A 24,100-nucleotide genomic window follows, 5' to 3' on the forward strand; every position below is an offset into this window, starting at 1 on the left:
TAAAGAAGTTTTTTCTAAGTTTAAATCAAACTTTTTCTGTTCCAGCTTGTGCCCATTCCCCTCATCCTGTCCCTGGGAACTACTGAGAAGGGTCTGGCTCCATCTTCCTTGCACCCACCCTTTAGATTCCTGCAGACATTGCCAAGGTCTCCTCTCAGCTTTCTCTCAGCCTTTCCTCATAAGAAAGATGCTCCAAAAAACCCCTAATTTCTGTTGCCCTCCCTTGGACTCTCTCCAGCAGATCCCAGTCTCTCTTCAACTGAAGGTGGATGCAGGATTCTACTCACCATGACCTCCCTTAACCCCATGGCCATTCTCTTTTTTTTTTTTTGCAGCCCAGGATTCCATTAAACTTCCTGGCAGCAAGGGCACACTGCTGGCTCATGGAAAAATCAGGAAAATCCTATCAGGACCCCCAGATCCTTTTCCTCCACACTTCTTTCCAGCAGGTCTACCCCTAATCTGTACTGCTGCTTGGGGTTCTAGGTGCAGTAAGGTTAAAAACTCCTCAGGTTCTTTTCTGGTCAGCTCTTATAGAATCATAGAATTGTCTGGGTTGGAAGGGACCTCAGAGATCATCAAGTCCAACCCTTGATCCACTCCCCCTGTGGTTCCCAGCCCATGGCACTCAGTGCCACATCCAGGCTCTTTGGAAATAGCTCCAGACACGGAGAATCCACCCCTTCCCTGGGCAGCCCATTCCAATGCCTGATCACCCTCTCCAGAAAGAAATGCTTTCCAATCTCCAACCTAAACCTCCCCTGGCACAACTTGAGACCATGGCCTCTTGTCTTGCTGAGAGTTGCCTGGGAAAAGAGACCAACCCCCCCCTGGCTCCAACCTCCTTTCAGGGAGTTGCAGAGAGTGATGAGCTCTCCCCTGAGCCTCCTCTTCTCCAGCCTCAACACCCCCAGCTCCCTCAGCCTCTCCTCACAGCATCTCTGCTGGATCCCTTCACCAGCCCACTTGCCTCCTTTGGACCTGCTCCAGCACCTCAAGCTCCTTCCTGAGCTGAGGGGCCCAGAACTGGACACAGGACTCAAGCTGTGGCCTCACCAGGGCTGAGCACAGAGGCAGAATCCCTTCCCTGGACCTGCTGGCCACGCTCTTCCTCAGCCAGCCCAGGATGCCATTGGCCTTCTTGGCCACCTGGGCACACTGCTGCCTCCTCTTCAGCTTCCTGCCAATCCCAGCTCCCTTTCTGCCACTCTGTGCCCAGCCTGGAGCTCCCCATGGGGTTCTTGTCTTGAACCTCATCCCATTGGGATCAGCCCAACTCTCCAGTCTCTCCAGGTCCCTCTGCTGAGCCCTCCTGCCTTCCAGCTGATCCACACTCCCCCCAGCTTGGTGTCATCTGTGAATTTGCTGATGATGGACTCAATCCCCTCATCTAAATCCTCACTCAAGATATTAAACAGCACTGGGCCCAACACTGATCCCTGGGGGACACCACTAGTGACTGGCCGCCATTTTGATGCAGCCCCGTTCAGCACCACTCTCTGGGCCCGGCCCTCCAGCTAGTTCCTAACCCAGCAGTCTCCAGCCTGTCCAGGTCACCCCTGGAGTCTCAGCCACCCCTCCCTTCCCAAGCTTCCTGAGGACACACTCTGTCCCCTTCTCCAGATCATTGATGAAGGTGTTGAACAAGACCAGTCTGAGTATTGATCCCTGGAAGACACCACTGGCTTTCAACTCAACCCTTCTCCATTGACCACACCACCAGCCAGCTCCCAGGCTGAGATTTTCTGCTGCAGATTTATTCCCTTAATTTACAATTGATGTCTTGAAGAGCTGGACAGATGTTTTCTGTAGTAATATCCAATTTTTCCTTCTCTGAATTCTTGCACTGCAGGAAGATTGGTGGCTGTGAGCTCAAAACCAGCTGTAAAAATCCTGTTCAGACCTGACAGCTGTATTTACACTTTTCCTTCCTTCTCCAGGCATTGTGTGGACTTCATAAAGCCTGAAGAGAGCTGTTTGCCTCAAACACACAGCATGACGTTGTTACCCTGTAAAATAAGCCAGACCTGCAGGCTTCTGGCCACACCAACTTGCCAACACAAGCTAGCACAAGCTCCATGAAGCTATTCCTCCAAAAATGAGCTGCTTGGAAAGGACAGGTTAGTGAGATGAAAGCCCCAGCTGGGCAAGACTCCAAACATCCTGATCACAAAATCCTCTACTGAGAAATTAATTATGAATCTGTAGATAATATTCTAGTGGGAGGTGTCCCTGCCCATGGCAGGAGGGGTTGGAACTTGATGATCTTAAAGGCCCCTTCTAATCCTGACAATTCTCTGATTCTGTAATATCCAGGAGAATATTTAATTAAAAGACTCAAACCCATCATCTGGAGGGGGAAGATATTTTAAGCTGACCTGGATGCCATACACTAAGGTGAATTACTGAAAGTCCTTGTCCAACAGGAGATAAAATGGTGTTTTTATTATCTTTACAGTTGCTGCCAAGTAAATTCAGAGAGAAGCTAGCTTGGATTTTAATCCACTCTTTATCTACTGGGGTGAAAGTGAATCAGGGATGTTTTAAAAAAATAATGTTTCTCCAGAAATCCCTGCACAAATGAGCTCTGTTTCTGTGCAGGTGCCCAAGGTACATGTATAAAGGAATATTATGACTGCACCAAAGCAGCTAGAGATCAATGGCAATTAATTTATTTCTTTTTCTTTCTTTCTTTTTAGCCCAGCAGATGAATTATTTAGGTATCAGAATTATCCTGGAAGAGATCACGTATTCCTGATTCTGGCTGCTTGACAAAGCAAACAAACCCTCTCTATGACAAGACTCTAATCTGTTTCCTGTATTTGCTGGTTTTAATTTGAAAAAGAAAAGGCAGTAATATCTTGGTTGGGTTTTTTTTGTTTGTTTGTTTTTGGGGGGAGGGAGATTGGGTTTTTTGTGTGGTTTGTTTTTTTGGTTTTTTTTTCTAAGTTGACAGTCAATTATTAAGAAATCATCCAAAGAGTTTCACAGGGTTTTACTGTGATGACTGACTGATTCCAGATGAGCCAGTGCAGAACTCAGCTGCACTTTCTCTTTCCAAACACACAGGGTGAGTCTAAATCAACATTTCTTGCTCATTGTCCTCTACACATCTTGCACTGTGCAAGGTCACTCATGACAATGCATCCTGCTTGGCAACAGGGAAAAAAAATCTCCCCAAGAAAACTGTCAAGTTTCTTTGCACTTAAAACCACTCAGGAGTAAGGAAAAAAACCCCAAACCATTCAGTTCAATCATTATTTTGGAAGGAAATCTGTAAGCCTGGGAACTTAGATATGCTGCAAGTATTCAGTGACAAAGGATCACTCAGTAAAAACTTACCCTGCTGGAAGTCTCCAGTAAAAACTGGAATGTGTTTTGGACAGCTTGGCATGTCTCTAGTTCAGTCCTGCTGAATGCCATTAAATAATCCTTAAGGTGATCATATACATTTCCATCAAGAGCCTGCAGGAAGGAAAGAGTTGGAGAAAATTCAGTGTCAACTTTTGCACCTGAGCGACTGATATTCAAGTTTAGCTGTGAAAGATGCTCAGAGAATTTCTTTTCACACCTTTTATTAGCCTGAATAAGTGATAGGTAGAGAGGTCTCGTTTGGGACAAGGGGGACTGAGAGTGCTTTGGTTCCATTAGGTGGCACCACAGAGCACCAGAACCATCCTGGTGTATTAAATAATTTCCATCAAGTTGAGTAACAGCCCATAGCAGACCAGTCAGGTTTGCAGAAATGAAAATGCTCAGGGAAATGTCATTTATGGCCAGAAAAGGACTTGTAACTACAAGGTGATGGGGCTTCCACCAGCCAGAGCATCCCTCAACTCACTGCACCATACTCCAGGTGATACTACCAAGACACTCAACATCTGCAGGCTACAGATCCCCACCTATTTTTTTATTAAAATACCTGACATTTTACATGAGAAGACATCTGTGAGCACAAATAACAAGTGCAGAACAAAAATCTGTCATGAACTGATCACCAAAGCTGTAAGTCTGAAGTCCAGGTGTAACCACAGGCAGAAAGAGACACAGCAAAGCCTGAGGAACACAGAGGTTTCAGGTGGGTTCTGTATTCAATACAGATGACTTTAGAAGTGACTGACAACTTCATTTAAATCTTGGATTCTGGAGAGATTTAAATCATAGAATGATTTGGGTGGGAAGGGTCCTTAAAGATCAATAGTCCCAACCCCTGCATGGGCAGGGACCCCTCCCACAGCCCAGGTTGCTCCAAGCACCATCCAACCTGGGCTGAGACACTGCCAGGGATGGGGCAGCCACAGCTTCCTTGGGAAACCTGGGACAGGGGCTCAGCACCCTCAAATTCAAGAATTTCTTATTTGGAAAGGGAATTTCAGCCCAGATCTCTCACTTTGTTTTGTACAAAAGCTGAGGAGTGCTTCTCAGTGAGGGTTATTTTGAAGAAACAGGAATGTTGCTCAGAGTCCTTAAAACCATTATTAAAGAATTATAGACTGGGTTGGGTTGGAAGGGACCTTAAAAATCATCCAGTTCCAACCCCCCTGCATGGGCAGGGACCCCTCCCACAGCCCAGGTTGCTCCAAGCCCCATCCAACCTGGGCTGAGACACTGCCAGGGATGGGGCAGCCACAGCTTCTCTGGGAATCCTGTTCCAGGGGCTCAGCACCCCCATATTGAGGAGGATTGTATTTTTTCTATCCATCTATACCTAATTTACAGCTCTCCATTTCAAGTGTACATTCACTGAAATAGAGTATATCAGATTTACCCAGATTCAGGACTGCATTTCTATTTAAAATGTTATTTGCTTCTTTAAATAATTTATTTAAACAAATTATTTAATTTGGGGTGGGAGTTGAAATTAAGGAAGAATTTCTGCCATGGGAAAATCAAGCCCAACATTTCAGACAAAGCTCACAGACAGGTGTAAAGCAGTCACAAATCATTCACACATCACTGTCTGGTGACATAAAACAGAGGAGATTTTTCCTTCTACAAAAAAAAAAAAAGTTTCCCCCACCACCAGCACGAAGCTACAGCAACCACCAGGTGAAATAAAAACTTCCCACCCAGACATCCCTGAAGGATGCTTTGATGAAATTAATAAAATTGTACGACTGGAATTCTCACCCCTAAAATTATATATGCAAAATCCACTTGACACTGGATAAACTTTCCACTCTTTCCTTCAACCCCTACCTACCAAGTGTCAACTACTTCCCAGCACAGGCTCATTTTCTCCCTCAAGTTGAGACATTAAATCTGCCTCAGATTTGTCTCCAGGAGTCAGCAGCCAGGGCAGAGACTTGAGGCCACCCCAGGCATGGGAAGGATCTCTCAAGCCATGGAAGATGGAATATATGGCTGGGTATGAGTTGTAGGATAACTTCTTCAGGCTCAGTCAGCTCTACTGAATATTCCATTAAGCATCATTAAAAAAAAAACAACAAACAAAACCTAATCTTATTAAAAGAATTATGGAAAATGAATTTACAGCTGGGCTATGAAGATGCTCAGAGGGTTGGAGCAGCTAGGGAGCCATGGGGAGAGAGTTGGGGTTGTTCAGCCTGGAGAAGAAAAGATTCCAGGAGACCTTGGAGCATCTTCCAGTGCCTGAAGGGCTCCAGGAAAGCTGGGGAGGGACTTTGGACAAGGGACTGGAGGGATGGGATGAGAGGGAATGGCTGTAAACTGAAGAAGGGAGATGGAAACTAAATATTAGAAGAAATTCTTTGGTGTGAGAGTGCTAAGCTCCTGTCCCAGGTTGCCCAAGAAAGCTGTGGCTGCCCCATCCCTGGAATTGCTGAAGACCAGGATGGATGGGGCTTGGAGCAACCTGGGCTGTGGGAGGGGTCCCTGCCTGTGCAAGGGGTTGGATCTGGAGGAGCTGGAAGGTCCCTCCCAACCCAAACCATTCCATGATTTTATGATATTCAACTGATAAAAATGTCAACTCCCAACCAGAAAATCATGAGAACCCTGCAGTGATGCATGCAGGCAGCTTCACTTCTTGCCTCTCTTAGGAAGGACACAGTTTTACTGGAATTCCTCCTGTGAGGAACATGTCCCAGGTCAGCACAAGGATCTGAAGCCCTCTTGTGCTTTTCTAATGCTCAAGGGATAAGTCCTCAGTATCCCAGTTATCCAAATGAGCATCCCATTTCAAGGGCATTTATTTTCCTATCAAATCCAAGCAGTCCCCATAGCAGCCATGTCTGGCACTTTCAGAGAACACAACTGATGGATAAAATTGATATAAAATGATTGTGCTCAGGAGAATTGCTCCACCATGCTGGCAATCCTGAAACTCCCTCCCAGAAATGCAGATTTTTATGACTAAGCCAATCTATTCCTGAAGCTTTTCAGATCAAACAGAGGGCTGGAGTACAACTCTCTTAATAAACGTAAATAAATGGTTTCAACTTGGCCAAGCAATGCTAAATGCTCAGTCTGCAAAGCAAGCAGAGAGTTTTTCATTCCTGGGTGCTATAAATGAGTATTTCAGAGCTGGCTCCACCTGCCTTCACATCCAGCCCATATATTCTTTAGATATTAAACCCAGCAGGAAGGTTTCCTATCATTGAAGATTTCTCCAGTGCAGAAATCTGGGAAAATCAGTGCAGAAATCTTGGAGTTTGTCACTCGAGGTACTTTCTAGAGTCCCTGGGGAGAAGTTGGTATTTCTGGGGTGTCATTCATCCCCCTCTAACATGGATGCTGAAACACAGAGAGCCAAGTGCCAATTCCCCTCCAGTGACCAGAAATAGAGCCCAGACAATTAGCTGAGACAGACACAGCTACATGATGCTCACACCAAGCTGGGTTGAGATAAAACCCATCTCAACACTTTTCTGTGCTCTCTCACTATTATCCAGCAAGCAACAGGAATAAAATCATCCAGAACTGCAGTCTGTAGTTGGAGGGATAGAAAAAGAGACACAAATATTGAGTATTTCCTCACTCCTCTTGCCAATGACCACAGCTTTTCTGGGCTGAGATGCCAGAATGCCCCCCAACACTGGTATGAGACAGAGACATAGAAATCAGATACACAAGAAAGAACATCACAGGGTGGCAAAACATCTGAGCAGCACAGAAAGCTGTGAAAGCTGCATTAAAGCCTTTCTCTTCTCATGAATTAAAAGTGGCTGCAAGCTGATGAAGTTCTTAAATACCAATGAGAGAGAAGTTATCACAGGCAGAGCAACAGAACAGAGAATCACAGAAAGTGAGGGGTTGGAAGGGACCTCAAAAGATGATTGAGTGCAACCCCCCTGCCAGAGCAGGGTCACCTCCAGCAGGTGACACAGGGACACATCCAGGGGGGGTTTGAATGTCCCCAGAGAAGGAGACTCCACAACCTCCCTGGGCATCCTGGGCCAGGGCTCCCTCACCCTCACAGGGAAAAATTCTTCCTAATATTTATATGGAACCTCCTGTGCTCCAGTTTATACCCATTGCCCCTTGCCTGTCACTGGGCATCTCTGAGAAGCTCCTGGCTCCATCCTCCTGGCTCTCTCCCCTTACATATTTATAAACATTCCTGAGCTCACCCCTCATTCTCCTCTTCTCCAAGAGCCCCTCAGCTCCCTCAGCCTTTCCTCACCAGGAGATGTTCCACTCCTTCCATGCCCTTGGTGCCTCTGCCCTGGACTCTCTCCAGCAGTTCCCTGTCCTTCTGGAACTGAGGGGCCCAGAACTGGACACAAGATTCCAGTTGTGGCCTCCCCAGGGCACAGAGGGGGAGCAGAACTAGTGGCTAGTGTGTGACTAGTGGAGTCCCTCAGGGGTCGGTACTGGGACCGGTGTTGTTCAATATCTTCATCAACGACTTGGATGAGGATATAGAATGTACCCTCAGCAAGTTTGCTGATGACACTAAGCTGGGAGGAGTGGCTGACACACCAGAAGGCTGTGCTGCCATTCAGAGAGACTTAGACAGGCTGGAGAGTTGGGCAGAGAGAAACATGATGAAATTCAACAAGGGGAAGTGTAGAGTTTTGCATTTGGGGAAGAACAACACAATGTCCCAGTATAGGTTGGGGGCTGACCTGCTGGGGAGCAGTGTAGATGAAAGAGACCTGGGGGTCCTGGTAGACAAGAAGATGACCATGAGCCAGCAATGTGCCCTTGTGGCCAAGAAGGCCAATGGCATCCTGGGGTGCATTAGAAAGGGTGTGGTTAGTAGGTCAAGAGAGGTTCTCCTCCCCCTCTATTCTGCATTGGTGAGGCCGCACCTGGAGTATTGTGTCCAGTTCTGGGCCCCTCAGTTCAAGAAGGACAGGGAAGTGCTTGAAAGAGTCCAGCGCAGAGCTACTAAGATGATTAAGGGAGTGGAACATCTCCCTTATGAGGAAAGGCTGAGGGAGCTGGGTCTCTTTAGTTTGGAGAAAAGGAGACTGAGGGGTGACCTCATCAATGTTTTCAAATATGTAAGGGGTGAGTGTCAGGGAGATGGAGTTAGGCTTTTCTCAGTGATGACCAGTGATAGGACAAGGGGTAATGGGTGTAAATTGGAGCACAGGAGGTTCAAGTTGAATATTCAAAAAGATTTTTTTCCTGTAAGGGTGACAGAGCCCTGGAACAGGCTGCCCAGGGGGGTCGTGGAGTCTCCTTCACTGGAGACATTCAAAACCCGCCTGGACACGTTCCTATGCGAAGTGCTCTAGGTGGTCCTGCTCTGGCAGGGGGGGTTGGACTAGATGATCTTTCGAGGTCCCTTCCAACCCCTAGGATTCTGTGATTCTGTGATTCTGTGATCCCTCACTTAGAATCATAGAATCATAGAATTGGCTGGGTTGGAAGGGACCTCAGAGATCATCGAGTCCAACCCTTGAACCACCGTTCCACCTTGAACCACCACTTCCAGGTCTCTTCAGCAGAACTTTTCATGACCTCACTCACAGTCCATTTAGAAGTCACCACTTCAATTTCATGAAGATGGAGAACAAGCTAAACTGTTAGGCATTTTTTATGTAAAAAGACTCTTTTCTGCTCAAATCCCAAGGAAAAAAATGGCAATCACTTGACCCACGTGTGGCAGAGATCAGAGCTGTGCAAGGCACCAAGGCATTTTATATCTCATTTATTTCTGAAATATTCCTGTTATTCTACTCATCTTTGACACACACTAACCCATGATGAAGCTTTGGATAATGTTTTCATATTATTTTTTGGAACTCATGTGTTCAAAACCTCTCATATAATGATCTGAACCCACCAGGCACCAAACCCTGGACCTCGTGGTATGAAGTCAAGGGCCACATGATGCTCCCTGCACTTGGAAAGTTGTGTGGGTTTTCTGTGACCTCATCTGAATCACCACTGCCTAGACATGATTTTGTATTTATATTTTTAGTTACTTTGGAACTCTCCAACCCTCACTGGAACCCCACTCTTTCAAGAAGAAAACCATTCTTGAGCCAGCAGGAGCAGGGCAGGGATTGTCCCCCTGGGGTGGGCACTGGGGAGGCTGCACCTCAAATCCTGGAGTCAGTTTTGGGTCCCTCGTGACAAGAAGGACACTGAGGGGCTGGAGTGTGTCCAGAGAAGGGGAATGGAGCTGGGGAAGGGTCTGGAGCAGAAATCTGAGCAGGAGCAGCTGAGGGAGCTGGGGGTGTTCAGCCTGGAGAAAAGGAGGATGAGGAGAGAACTTCTGGATCTCTGCAACTCCCTGGGAGGAGGTTGGGGTGAGGACAGGTCAGGCTCTTCTCCCAAGGAACAAGTGACAGAACAAGAGGAAATGGGCTTGGATTCTGCCAGGAGAGGTTTAGATTGAATATTGGGAACAATTTCTACCCCAAAAGGGACCTTCTGGCTCTCTACAACTCCCTGAGAGGAGGTTGGGGTGAGGAGGGCTTGGTTTCTTCTCCCAAGGAACAACTGATAGGACAAGAGAGAATGGGCTCAAGTTGCACCTGGGAAAGTTCAGATTGGATATTGGGAAAAATTTCTCCCTGGTAAGGATTGTGAGACCCTGTCCCAGGCTGCCCAGGGCAGTGGTGGAGTCCCCATCATTCATGGAGGGATTTCCAAGCCCTGGAGCTGTGGTGCTGAGGGTTGGGTTACCTGCTGGACTTGATGATCTCTGAGGTCTTTTCCAACCTTAGTGGTTCCATAATTCTATGAAATGAAGTTTTCATTTTAAATATCTATCCTTTCATGAGTTGGTTCAACTCAAAGAGTTTCCTTGTGTTAATTTTGCCAGTGCTGAGCATTAAAGAACTTCACAAATGGTTCACAAGCTGCCACCACTGTGCCAGAAACAATACAGCTGATGGTGAAGGCAAAGAATTTCCTTACATGGGTGGAGGGAAAATACCAGAATTAGCCCTGACCTTGCTTCACTCAGCCTAGAGTCTGAAAATGAAAAGATAAGGGAGGGTTTTAAAGGAACTGAACAAGAATCATTGTGCTGGGGAGTGATAACTCTTCTCTGAAGTCAATGGGACTGCACCCCAGCAGTGATATATTTTCCTGTTGAGCAATCAAAGAGCTAAAATAAAAAGGGAGATCTCTATCACAGATGCCTTCTCCTATCTATTTTAGGTAGTGTGCTAAAAATTAAAACTGAATTCTTGTCCCACCCTCTACTTCTTTGCATTTGAAACCCTGGTTTATCTATCCCTGATCTGTAACCCAGGGTTTTTTCAGTCTGTAACACAACCCTAAACTATTTCTTACCTAACATTAAAAAAAAAAACCTAACCCAAATCAAACAACAACCCCCCAGTATAAATTACATAACAAGTGAACCTTTTTTCATGTTTGTGTTTAAAACTTAGGCCTTTAATCCATTAAATAAACAGGGTGATCTCAGGGACAGGGAACCCTGGGGATTTTCATTTGAATGATTTTGGTAATTGAGGCCTCAATTTTTTTTCATTTTTCAGTGCAAAGGCTTCAGAATATAAAAAGGAAATAAAAAGGAAATGTTGGGGTACCTGCAATGACAGCTGAATTGTCAGCAGGAATTACTGCTCCCAAGACATCAGCTTAAGCATCCTTCTGGGGCACTGAGAGGTTAAAAATAAAATTTGGGGGTTTGTATGTATTTTAACCCCAAGCACAGCAAGAGATCTCATCTGGTCAGGCAATGAAGGATGGAGTATTTAAAAAATCTGTCTAAAATTCAGAAGTAATAAAGTCAGCAGCTTGGGTCTGCTGGTTTTGCCAAACTCAGCAGTGTTTGGATCAGTGCTGCATAACTGCATTTCCCAAGGACATCAGGAGAGGCAGGAAGGAAGGAAGGTCAGGAAAACCCATCCTTTTCACATAACATTGACATTCCACAGTGATTTCCCCCTGAAAAATGCCAATTCCTGGCAGTGATTTATTCCGAGCATCAATTCCTCCTCTTTGCTTTCTTTAAATCTCTTTTTCAGTTCTTCCATCACTTCCTGTCACTCCTGAAATGCCCTTCTTCTCCAGCCTGACACCTGGACATAGGCCTGGCAATATTTCTCAACAAAATGTGACTTCTAGATCTAAACCACCACCAAAGCCAAGCTCAAAGCAGTGGTGTCCCTGAGCAGTGTCCTGCAGCAATCCTACCCCTGCTGGCACAAAGCAAGCTCCACCTTGTGCCTTTCTCCATCATAGAATCATAGAACTGGCTGGGTTGGAAGGGACCTCAGAGATCATCAAGTCCAACCCTTGATCCACTCCCCCCGTGGTTCCCAGCCCATGGCACTCAGTGCCACATCCAGGCTCTTTGGAAATAGCTTCAGACACGGAGAATCCACCCCTTCCCTGGGCAGCCCATTCCAATGCCTGATCACCCTCTCCAGAAAGAAATGCTTTCCAATCTCCAACCTAAACCTCCCCTGGCACATCTGGGATGTCCCCAGCGAGCCAGGACTGTTGGTAGATGATAGAGAGAGGCTTGGTGAGCTCTTCTGCCAGCTCCCTCATCACCCTTGGGTGGATCCTATCCGGTCCCATAGACTTGTGGGGATCCAAGGATCTCATTAGGTCACTGACTGTGTCCTTCGGAAAAAACTGCACCCATCCTGGTGATGAAGTCTGAAGGTTGGCTTCAAAATGACAAGAAGGGAGCTGCCCTGTACAGCCTTTAGAGGTGAAGAAAATCCTCTTTTTCAGCCATGTGTCCAAGCAGAGGAAGCTGCTAAAAAAAGCCAATGACAAAACTTCACCTTCTTCTCTGAAAAAAAACGTTATGTTGGATTTCTTTGGCCTAAAAGGAAGGAAACTGGAACAGGGAACTGCTGGAGAGAGCCCAGGGCAGAGCCACCAAGGTGATGGAGGGAGTGGAACATCTCCTGGTGAGGAAAGGCTGAGGGAGCTGAGGGGCTCTTGGAGAAGAGGAGAAGGAGGGGTGAGCTCAGGAATGTGTATAAGTATGTAAGGGGAGAGAGCCAGGAGGATGGAGCCAGGAGCTTCTCAGGGATGCCCAGTGACAGGACAAGGGGCAATGGGTATAAACAGGACCATAGTTTGTTCCATATAAATATTAGGAAATTTTTTTCCCTGTGAGGGTGAGGGAGCCCTGGCCCAGGCTGCCCAGGGAGGTTGTGGAGTCTCCTTCTCTGGGGACATTCAAACCCCCCCTGGATGTGTCCCTGTGTCACCTGCTGGAGGTGACCCTGCTCTGGCAGGGGGGTTGCACTCAGTGATCTCTCAAGGTCCTTTCCAACCCCTAAAACTCTGATTTCTGTGAATCACAGAATTGTTAGAGTTTGAAAAGACCTCTGAGATCGCCAAATCCAACTGTCAGCACTGCCCCTCAATAAAATCTATTTCATAGAATCACAGAATCATAGAATTGGCTGGGTGGGAAGGGACCTCAGAGATCATCAAGTCCAACCCTTGAACCACCATTGCAGTTGCTAGACCATGGCACTGAGTGCCACATCCAGGCTCTTTGGAAATAGCTCCAGACACGGAGAATCCACCCCTTCCCTGGGCAGCCCATTCCAATGCCTGATCACCCTCTCCAGAAAGAAATTCTTTCCAATCTCCAACCTAAACCTCCCCTGGCACAACTTGAGACCATGGCCTCTTGTCTTGCTGAGAGTTGCCTGGGAAAAGAGACCAACCCCCCCCTGGCTCCAACCTCCTTTCAGGGAGTTGCAGAGAGTGATGAGCTCTCCCCTGAGCCTCCTCTTCTCCAGCCTCAACACCCCCAGCTCCCTCAGCCTCTCCTCACAGCATCTCTGCTGGATCCCTTCCCCAGCCCACTTGCCTCCTTTGGACCTGCTCCAGCACCTCAAGCTCCTTCCTGAGGGGCTGAGGGGCCCAGAACTGGACACAGGACTCAAGCTGTGGCCTCCCCAGAGCTGAGCACAGGGGCAGAATCCCTTCCCTGGACCTGCTGGCCACGCTCTTCCTCAGCCAGCCCAGGATGCCATTGGCCTTCTTGGCCACCTGGGCACACTGCTGGCTCCTCTTCAGCTTCCTGGCAATCCAGACTCCCAGGTCCCTTTCTGCCTGGCTGCTCTCCAACCACTCTGTCCCCAGCCTGTAGCGCTGCATATTTATCAATATCTGTATCACCTGAGCATGTCCTGAATTACCTCTCTCCATGGTTTTTCAATCCTTCCAGGGATGGTGACTCCACCACCTCCCTGGGCAGCCCATTCCAACACCTGACTGCTCTCTCAGTAACGAAATTCTTCCTCACATCTGGTCTAAACCTCCCCTGGTGCAACTTCAGACCATTTTCTCTGGTCCTATCATTGTTCACTGGAGGTTGAACTTGAGAAGGAGAGAACACCACCCAAGCTTAGCTCTTTAGCTCTTTAAAATCAGAATTTCAAGCAAGGCACAGTTGGCATCCACCACAAAACAGTGCTAAGGCCATAAAATCATCTGCATCCCAGGAAAATCCTGCCCAGCCATAGCTGCTTTACCAAGAGATCCAAACCCAGCTTGTTCTTGGGGAAGTGACACCAGCTGGAATTCCTTGGGGGTCCCACAAAAGGGAAACACAATGACCCTAAGGAAGAGACATCTGGAGAGAATGAGGGAGGCTGAGATTTAATTTGGGGCAGGCAGCTGCAGAGCTATGAGAGCTGGGACCTGTCCCAAAGTGTAAAAGAAGGGAGGATGGGACTAAAACTCTTGGGTTTTTATGGCCGAGTGCTGCTGTGCAGCTACAGGGAAAAAAGAAACCCTAAATAACAGCAGAGTTCCACCAGCGTTTGTTCCTTTCCCTGGGTGTGCATCCTATGCAGAACATTCTTCATCTGCTCATGCTGGTTCATTGAAAACCTTGTAAAAATTCAACACTACAGCAAAACAGCTCTGCTTTTGTTTGACTTTCCCCATTAAAACTGCTTTTGATTGCTTCCTCTGTAACGTGGCATCTCCAGCTCTACTCTGGGAAGTATTTCAGTAGATTCACACACCCTGAAGTCCTGGCAGACAGCCAATTCTCCTTGGCACCTCAGATGTCCTCAGCTCCTGAAGTTTCTTTGAATGTTGAGGACTGTCACACAAAATATCAGTCAATCCCCAAAAGAGGTGTCTAAATTACAGACTTTTTACTTTACTAAGCCCTTACTGCACTTAGAGCAAACTCTTCTGTGTCCCAAGCCACAAACCTGTTCACACCTCCTTGAAACTGAGAGAGTTTGAGCCAAATAGAGTAACAGAATCCTAGAATGGTTTGGGTTGGAAGGGACCTAAAAATCATCCAGTTCCAACCCCTGGATGGTCAGGGACCCCTCCCACAGCCCAGGTTGCTCCAAGCCCCATCCAACCTGGACTGAGAAACTGCCAGGGATGGGGCAGCCACAGCTTCCTTGGGCAGCCTGGGACAGGGGCTCAGCACCCTCACACCAAGGAATTGCTTCCTAAAATCTCATCTAAATCTCCTCTCTTCCAGTTTAAATCTATTGCCCATTATCCCATCACTCCATGTTCTTGTCCAAAGTCCCTCCCCAGCTTTCCTGGAGCCCCTTCAGGCACTGGAAGGTGCTCCAAGGGCTCCCCAGAACATTCTCCTTCTCCTTCTCCTTCTCCTTCTCCTTCTCCTTCTCCTTCTCCTTCTCCTTCTCCTTCTCCTTCTCCTTCTCCTTCTCCTTCTCCTTCTCCTTCTCCTTCTCCTTCTCCTTCTCCTTCTCCTTCTCCTTCTCCTTCTCCTTCTCCTTCTCCTTCTCCTTCTCCTTCTCCTTCTCCTTCTCCTTCTCCTTCTCCTTCTCCTTCTCCTTCTCCTTCTCCTCCTTCTCCTTCTCCTTCTCCTTCTCCTTCTCCTTCTCCTCCTTCTCTTTCTTCTTCTCCTGCTCTGCTTTCCTCTTCCTCTTCCTCTTCCTCACTTCTCTCCTCCAGACTGAACACCCCCAACTCTCTCAACCTGTTCCAGGCTCTCCCACCCTCAAATTCCAGAATTTCTTCCCCATCTCCAACCTCAATCTCCCCTTTCTCTCCAACTTTTAACCCAGTTCCCTTCTCCTCTCCCTACCCCCCCGTGTCCAAAGCCCTCCCCCAGCTTTCTTGGAGCCCCTTCAGATATTGGAAGGTTGCTCTCAGCTCCCCTGGGAACCTCCTCTTCTCCAGGCTGAACAACCCCAATCCCTCAGCCTGGCTTCCCAGGGAGGTGCTCAGCCCTCTGAGCATTTCAGTGGCTCCTCTGGACACCTTCCAGTTGTCCAACCTCAATCTCCCCTCTTCAAGTTTGAAACCATTTCCCCTTTTCCTCTCACACACCAGTCCCTAGGGAAAGATCCTCTGCCCCTTCCCTGGATTCTGCTCCTTCTTGCAGTTTAATAGTAAATAATTCTAAGGAATTTTTATAGCTGTCTCACTGTACAATTATGTGTGTATATATATGTACATATAATTTATATCTAGATTTTATATATTGCTGTCAAGCTAATTAGCTTCTCCTGTTTCTTTTTGTTTTCTTTTCCTTAAATCAACATCCTGCATGGCTGCTTGTTCTTTGGAAGCACTTTCTCAAACAGTCAGCTGTGATCAAGGATGCCAAAGATCTTCCAGGGACCTATCCATGCCACTCAGAGACATGAGGATAAAATCTGGGAAAGAGTCAAATGAAAAGAAGAAAAAGAAAAAAGCAGACTGAAAGGTAGGAAGAGAATAAGAGAAAAATGGCTTGAAAACATAAATTTTTTAAATTAAACAAATAAAAAAGGTTGCAGAAGCTATCTTAGTTTCCTCTTTTCCCCCAAGCTATGGAAGGAGAGTTCATCATGGCAAACATGGGAACAATAAACACCAAAAGACACCGAGTGCCCTGACTCCTGCTTGCTGCCTTTCAGCTCCATGCTCATAAACACACCCTGCACTTTCCCTTACCCCAGAGCTTTGTATTTTCTGGTGTCAATAGTTTTGGGCTTGTTTGCAAGTTCTTTGTCTGCTCTCATTAGTCACTTGATGACTGTTCTGCACATCAGTTTGTTCCTTTACAATTCTGGCAGGGTCATTGTTTTTTAATGACAAAACCTTTGTTCCTGGTGCACTAAAGTCTCTTCTGAGCACTGAAAAACATGGAATGGTCACCAAAAGGATGCACATCAACCCTCCCCCAACCCAGAAGTTTTTTAAAGAAAGCTCAAACAAAATTATTGATGATATTAAGTACTCCTAGATTTACCTCCAGAGATGTGGTAGTGCCCTGGGGTTGTCTTACCACTGAGGCTCTGGCAGGTGAACAGAGACATTGAAGGAAATCTCCTTTACAATGTTTTGCCCCAAAAAGCAGAGAGCCATGAGATTTGGTGACCCAATGAAAGTAAGAATGAGGTTCAAGAATAATTAAATCAATGAGAATACCCTCATGGAAGACTTTTGTAGGAAGAGAGAATCAGATCTTCAAATTCCACCATATCAGGCTTAAAAAAAACCACCTGGGAGCCAAAAAGTGATTCTTTCACCTCTAGAAATAACCTGCTTTTCCCCAAAGTTTTATAGTATCATCTCCAAAGACTTCTTGGACCTATATTGTTTCTTCTTTCACATCACTGGAATACAACTCAAGGGAGTCCTTCTTCTGAAATAATTAATTTTCATTAAGTTGCACTGGCACAAACATTTTTCCTTTTGCACTTCCTCATTCTTGGAAAAAAAAATAGATTCTGGCTTCATTTCAACACTCACAAGAAGGCTCTGAGGCAAAATGTCACCATCATGTTAGCTTTATATCTGAAGAGGATCTATACTGCTCCTGCCAATAATATTTGGCTTCCTTCATGTGAAAAAAAATGTGTATTTAATTCTTCCACCGATTTCTGCTTTCAAAGACTTTTATAGTGACCATATCATTACCATCATCATCATGATTGTTGAACAGCAGTGGTGGATGAATCCTATTCCAAGAAAAGAGATGGAAGTGGTGGGATGAGTCCAGAGAAGGTCCAGGAGGATGCTGAGAGGGTTGGAGCAGCTCTGGAGTGAGGACACTGAGAGAGTTGGGGTTGTTGAGTCTGGAGAGGAGAAGGCTCCAAGGAGAGCTCAGAGCAACCTTCAGAGTTCTGAAGGGGCTCCAAGAAAGCTGGGGAGGGACTTGTGAGGATGTCAGGGAGGGATAGGACATGGGGAATGGATTCAAACTGGAGGAGGGGAGATGGAGATTGGAAGTTAGGAAGAAGTTCTTCACCAGGAGGGTGGGGAGAACCTGGCACAGGTTGTCCAGAGAGGTGGTGGAAGATTCCCCATCCATCCCTGGAAGTTTTTAAGGGCAGGTTGGATGGGGCTTGGAGCAACCTGGGCTGTGGGAGGGTTCCCTGCCCATGCAAGGGTTGGGACTGGAGGAGCTGGAAGGTCCCTTCCCACCCTGAAAATTCCCTGATTCTATGAAAATACCTCCTTGCCTTTCTGCTCTCTTTCCATTTTCCTGCTGCCTAACCTTGAATTTCTCCTTCCTTAACAATTTCTGCATCCTTCTGGGATCTTCTTGGGTTTCAAGCTACACCTGACGAAGAAAAATCCTCTCTCTTGAGACACAGAGAGTGAGAGCAAGAAATTCATGGCCCCATCTTTCCTTTCACACCTGGATGCAGCCTCTGTTTTGAGCAGCACTGAGCACCCTCTCTCTTTTGGGGTGTTCATTTATAAAGGGATTTTTTTTTTCTGGTTGATCTCAACAGTTGTGCAAGGTGGATTTAGGAATAAAAAAGGAGGATTTAGGAATAAAAATAAATATAGGGTGGCTTCAGACTGTTTGGATAGGGAGGTGTAAATGAGTCAAGAGTTGCAGCTGTTTTGTTTTTTTTTTTTTTTCCCAGTAGGAAAATGTCCCCTGCAGTGAATTATTCTGTTGCTCAGTTATATGTATATATATATATATTATTTTTTTTTTCCATGATTTGGTAGGAAAGTTAAAGCAATGAACTTTGCTCAAGAACGGGCTAAAACCGTGACAATTCTTGGCTCCTAGAGGATTTAATCCCACATGAACACAGACCCATCTCCAAGACATCTCTTGCTGTTTTTCCTCATTACAGACCTCCACTGTGGCAAAGGTGTGGATTTACCAGAAAGTCTCCATATGAGCATTCCTTATAGAGATGAAACCCCCTTGACTCAAATACATCTCTTCTGGAAAAGTCTCAAACTCTTCTATGTTCTACAAGAGCACAGGGTAAGGAACAGAAACCTTCAAGGGACTCAAATGTGCCTGTGAAAATGCATTTCACACTAAATTCCACGTTTCTAAACAGCTAAAAATACTTCCCTGGCAGCTAAAATGCATAAAAAAGCATAAAAATTAATAAAACAGATATTGATCATCTGCATTTCCTCACAAATTTTCATTTTCTTTTGGATTTTTTTAGCCATCTCTTTTGTCATTGCTCTTTCCATTTTTTATTCAGTTGATTCAAAACTCTTTATTATCATTTTAAGAGCAATTTGGGTTATTTTCTGCAGCGTGCTTTTCATTTACTTCTTCAAATAAACCCAATGAATGAGACTTTTTTTTCTGCACCAACACAGATTCCCAATTCCTATTCGGATTTATCACTTCCATATGTTTGGGGTTTTCTTTTTTTTTTTTTTTCTGCACATGGGTTTAAAGTTCCCTGTCACTTCCAGCAAACTCTGCAGTGACCAAGCTTTTCAAAAGCCGGGCCGGGCCGGGCCCAGAGAGTGGTGCTGAACGGGGCTGCATCAAAATGGCGGCCGGTCACTAGTGGTGTCCCCCAGGGATCAGTGTTGGGCCCAGTGCTGTTTAATATCTTGAGTGAGGATTTAGATGAGGGGATTGAGTCCATCATCAGCAAATTCGCAGATGACCCCAAGCTGGGGGGAGTGTGGATCAGCTGGAAGGCAGGAAGGCTCTGCAGAGGGACCTGGAGAGACTGGAGAGTTGGGCTGATCCCAACGGGATGAGGTTCAACACGGCCAAGTGCCGGGTCCTGCACTTTGGCCACAACAACCCCATGCAGTGCTACAGGCTGGGGACAGAGTGGCTGGAGAGCAGCCAGGCAGAAAGGGACCTGGGAGTCTGGATTGGCAGGAAGCTGAAGAGGAGGCAGCAGTGTGCCCAGGTGGCCAAGAAGGCCAATGGCATCCTGGGCTGGCTGAGGAAGAGCGTGGCCAGCAGGTCCAGGAAAGGGATTCTGCCTCTGTGCTCAGCTCTGGGGAGGCCACAGCTTGAGTCCTGTGTCCAGTTCTGGGCCCCTCAGCTCAGGAAGGAGCTTGAGGTGCTGGAGCAGGTCCAAAGGAGGCAAGTGGGCTGGTGAAGGGATCCAGCAGAGATGCTGTGAGGAGAGGCTGAGGGAGCTGGGGGTGTTGACGCTGGAGAAGAGGAGGCTCAGGGGAGAGCTCATCACTCTCTGCAACTCCCTGAAAGGAGGTTGGAGCCAGGGGGGGGTTGGTCTCTTTTCCCAGGCAACTCTCAGCAAGACAAGAGGCCATGGTCTGCAGTTGTGCCAGGGGAGGTTTAGGTTGGAGATTGGAAAGAATTTCTTTCTGGAGAGGGTGATCAGGCATTGGAATGGGCTGCCCAGGGAAGGGGTGGATTCTCCGTGTCTGGAGCTATTTCCAAAGAGCCTGGATGTGGCACTGAGTGCCATGGGCTGGGAACCGCAACGGTGGTTCAAGGGTTGGACTCGATGATCTCTGAGGTCCCTTCCAACCCAGCCAATTAAAAAAAAAAAAAAAAAAAGTTCTCCTGAGCTTAGTGAGGGCAATATTGCAATATTAAAAACTTCAATCAATTTTTATCTGGTACTGAGCATTTCAGATTCCTATCATGCCAAGGAGACACAACCTGCAGTCTGATGGGGTCCTACAAATGTAACATTGCACTCTCTAATCCATAGCACAAAGGATCTTTTCTGGGATGATGCAGATGTTGAATTAGATTTTTAATTCAACTGCAGTTTTTTCAATTTTGCATTAATACCCCAGTGAACTGAACAGGGTGAAGAGGGCAGAACATATTTCATATAAGAAACCCCACGCTCCAGCAAAAGCACTTTGCTACAGGACTACTAAATACTCCTTACCAATCATCCTAAAATTCAAGGACCAAAATAAATGCAACTATTTTTAGCAGTTTTTGCAATCTGAGTAACATGTTCTTAAAAGGAAAATAGCTCAGTCCCAGTACTGTGACACTGATAAGAATAGAATCAAGGAACAATGAAAGAAATTACCTCAAATAAAGGGAAAAAAAAAGCATCATAGGGGGATGCCAAAGGTGTAGCAGCTGCATTGCAGCAATGAAGATCAATCCATGTTTCCCAAATATCACTGGGGAATTCCACGTGCCAATTATGCTTTATTACTTTTAGCAGTCCAGTCTCATTTATTCCCAGGGGAATCGTGCTAACTCTTTATGCATGCACTCCTTACAGGCACCAGTGGGTGAGGAGCAAGATAATTTTAGGCTGAAATCTGTAATTAAAAACACTGAGAAAGGTTTCTCCCTTTTGAACAGATTTCCCCAACCCCCAACACAAAGCTTGGCCCAAGAACCCCCCCTTTTACAGGCTTTACCCCTGAGGATCTGTTGGTGGCTTTATGGTTATACCACTTGCTCCAGAAGAATATTTTAGATGTTATTTATAACATTTTATGTATTTATAACATTTTATATATTTATATTTTATAAGTTTGCAATTTTTATATGTTTATAATATTTTATATATTTACAATATTTTATCTCTCTGATGATTTTTTATAAGTTTCTATTATTTGATACTACTGGAGCTCCTGGAAGGTGTCCAGAGGAGCCACTGAAATGCTCAGAGGGCTGAGCAGCTCCCTGGGAAGCCAGGCTGAGGGATTGGGGTTGTTCAGCCTGGAGAAGAGGAGGCTCCCAGGGGAGCTCAGAGCAACCTTCCAATATCTGAAGGGGCTCCAAGAAAGCTGGGGGAGGGCTTTGGACACGGGGGGTTAGGGAGAGGAGAAGGGAACTGGGTTAAAAGTTGGAGAGAAAGGGGAGATTGAGGTTGGAGATGGGGAAGAAATTCTGGAATTTGAGGGTGGGAAGAGCCTGGAAGAGGTTGCCCAAGGAAGCTGTGGCTGCCTGGAAATTTTGAAGGCCAGGTTGGATGGTGCCTTAGAGCTCCTCCAGTCCCAACCCCTGCATGGGCAGGGACCCCTCCCACAGCCCAGGTTGCTCCAAGCCCCATCCAACCTGGGCTGAGACACTGCCAGGGATGGGGCAGCCACAGCTTCCTTGGGCAACCTGGGACAGGGGCTCAGCACCCTCACACCAAAGAATTTCTCCCTCCCATCTCCTCTCCATCTCCCCTCTTGCAGCTGGAAACCCTTCCCCCTCATCCCATCCCTCCAGGCCCTTGTCCAAAGTCCCTCCCCAGCTTTCCTGGAGCCCCTTCAGGCACTGGAAGATGCTCCAAGGGCTCCCCAGAACCTTCTCTTCTCCAGGCTGAACACCCCCAACTCTCTCAACCTGTTCCAGGTCCCATCAGAATCTCCCCAGGAGCACCTTGTGCCCATTGCCCCTTGGCTTCTCCATGGGACTCCATGGGAACAGGGAGTCTCCAGCTGCTTTGGAGCCCCCTGGAACATCCTCAGAAGATCTCCCCCCAGCCTTCTCTTCTCCAGGCTGACCAGACCCAGGTTCCTCAGCCTCTCCTATCCCAGGTTCTCCACTCCTCTGATCATCCTCATCCTTCTCTGGACCCTCTCCAGCCTGTCCCCATCCTTAAAATCCTCAAGTCTGGAGATGCTAAAAATAAAAACACCAACCAACCAACCAAATGATCTGGTTTTGGGATATTTGTCCCCATGATTTCAATAGGAGTAGGGCACATTTCTAGCTACAAACTTTTCAAGCAGAAGCCCACCTGGCTCCCAACAGGAGCACACCAGGTGCTTCCTGAGTTGGGTTATTTCTCCACGCCAGCTCCAGAGTGCTGGGAAGGCACAGAGTCTGCTTTCTGCCAGAACAGACTATTTTGGGAATGGTTCTTATTGTATTAGAGCCCAGCTTTGAAGCAAGATGGTGAAGTTTCATTTCCTCTTCAAAATGGGGAGGTTTATGACATTTGAGAAAACAAAACAAAATCATCACGCAGCCTGATACAAAACCTCCATGCTTTCTACCTAAATCTTTAAAAGCAAAGCAAACAAAAAAATTAATTAAAAAACCCTTTAAGTTTCCTCTTAACTCCTTGAATAAAATGTCTCAAAGACGGCTCAGATTCCTGTTAAACACCTTCTTGATATGATTATGTTTAAAGTCCTCTCCAACCTGAGCCATTCTGTGATTCCATCCTCTTCCTAATAACTGGGAAGTTTTTATGGCTTTGCAGGCATTTTCTCTGCTTTGCTGCATTGTATTCAACCTTCAGCACTGATTATTTCATGTTATTCTTTCCCAAGCTGCTCCCACTCACTGCACCAAGGAGTCCAGCCTCCTGTTAACATTCTCATTAAACACAACCATGGTTCCTTCCATGTAATCTCCTACAGAGGAAATACCTTTCATGAGCATCTGTAAAATCACAATATTTTTTTTTTTTTTGCAATCAACCCTTTCCTAAAGTTATTCCTGTCAAAATGCCAAGGGAAACCTTGCTGACAGGTCAGAAATGTTATCAGGCTATAGTTTTATCCTCCCATGAAAAATGATTATTGTTTTAAGATAATTAACCGACTTGCCTGATTTTATGTATTAGGCTTTGCTTTGCTTTCTCTTAGAATCATAGAATCATAGAATTGGCTGGGTTGGAAGGGACCTCAGAGATCATCAAGTCCAACCCTTGATCCACTCCCCCCGTGGTTCCCAGCCCATGGCACTCAGTGCCACATCCAGGCTCTTTGGAAATAGCTCCAGACACGGAGAATCCACCCCTTCCCTGGGCAGCCCATTCCAATGCCTGATCACCCTCTCCAGAAAGAAATTCTTTCCAATCTCCAACCTAAACCTCCCCTGGCACAACTTGAGACCATGGCCTCTTGTCTTGCTGAGAGTTGCCTGGGAAAAGAGACCAACCCCCCCTGGCTCCAACCTCCTTTCAGGGAGTTGCAGAGAGTGATGAGGTCTCCCCTGAGCCTCCTCTTCTCCAGCCTCAACACCCCCAGCTCCCTCAGCCTCTCCTCACAGCATCTCTGCTGGATCCCTTCACCAGCCCACTTGCCTCCTTTGGACCTACTCCAGCACCTCAAGCTTCTTCCTGAGCTGAGGGGCCCAGAACTGGACACAGGACTCAAGCTGTGGCCTCCCCAGAGCTGAGCACAGGGGCAGAATCCCTTCCCTGGACCTGCTGGCCACGCTCTTCCTCAGCCAGCCCAGGATGCCATTGGCCTTCTTGGCCACCTGGGCACACTGCTGCCTCCTCTTCAGCTTCCTGGCAATCCAGACTCCCAGGTACCTTTCTGCCTGGCTGCTCTCAAGCCACTCTGTCTCCAGCCTGTAGCACTGCATGGGGTTGTTGTGGCCAAAGTGCAGAACCCGGCACTTGGCCATGTTAAACCTCATCCCATTGGGATCAGCCCAACTCTCCAGTCTCTCCAGGTCCCTCTGCAGAGCCCTCCTGCCTTCCAGCTGATCCACACTCCCCCCCAGCTTGGGGTCATCTGGGAATTTGCTGATGATGGACTCAATCCCCTCATCTAAATCCTCACTCAAGATATTAAACAGCACTGGGCCCAACACTGATCCCTGGGGGACACCACTAGTGACCGGCCGCCATTTTGATGC

General features: G+C 46.8%; 1 protein-coding gene across 1 annotated transcript in view; it reads right to left on the bottom strand.

The window, feature by feature from the left end:
• FCHSD2 (FCH and double SH3 domains 2) overlaps positions 1–24,100 on the bottom strand; it is a 226,197-nt gene that overhangs the window by 62,418 nt on the left and 139,679 nt on the right. The window contains exon 9 of the mRNA XM_030460209.1: positions 3,343–3,465. Within this exon, the coding sequence (XP_030316069.1) occupies positions 3,343–3,465 (123 nt within the window). The remainder of the gene's footprint in view (positions 1–3,342; positions 3,466–24,100) is intronic.

This window comes from Calypte anna, chromosome 1 (genome assembly GCF_003957555.1).
Source record: "Calypte anna isolate BGI_N300 chromosome 1, bCalAnn1_v1.p, whole genome shotgun sequence".
NCBI classification, from domain to species: Eukaryota; Metazoa; Chordata; class Aves; order Apodiformes; family Trochilidae; genus Calypte; species Calypte anna.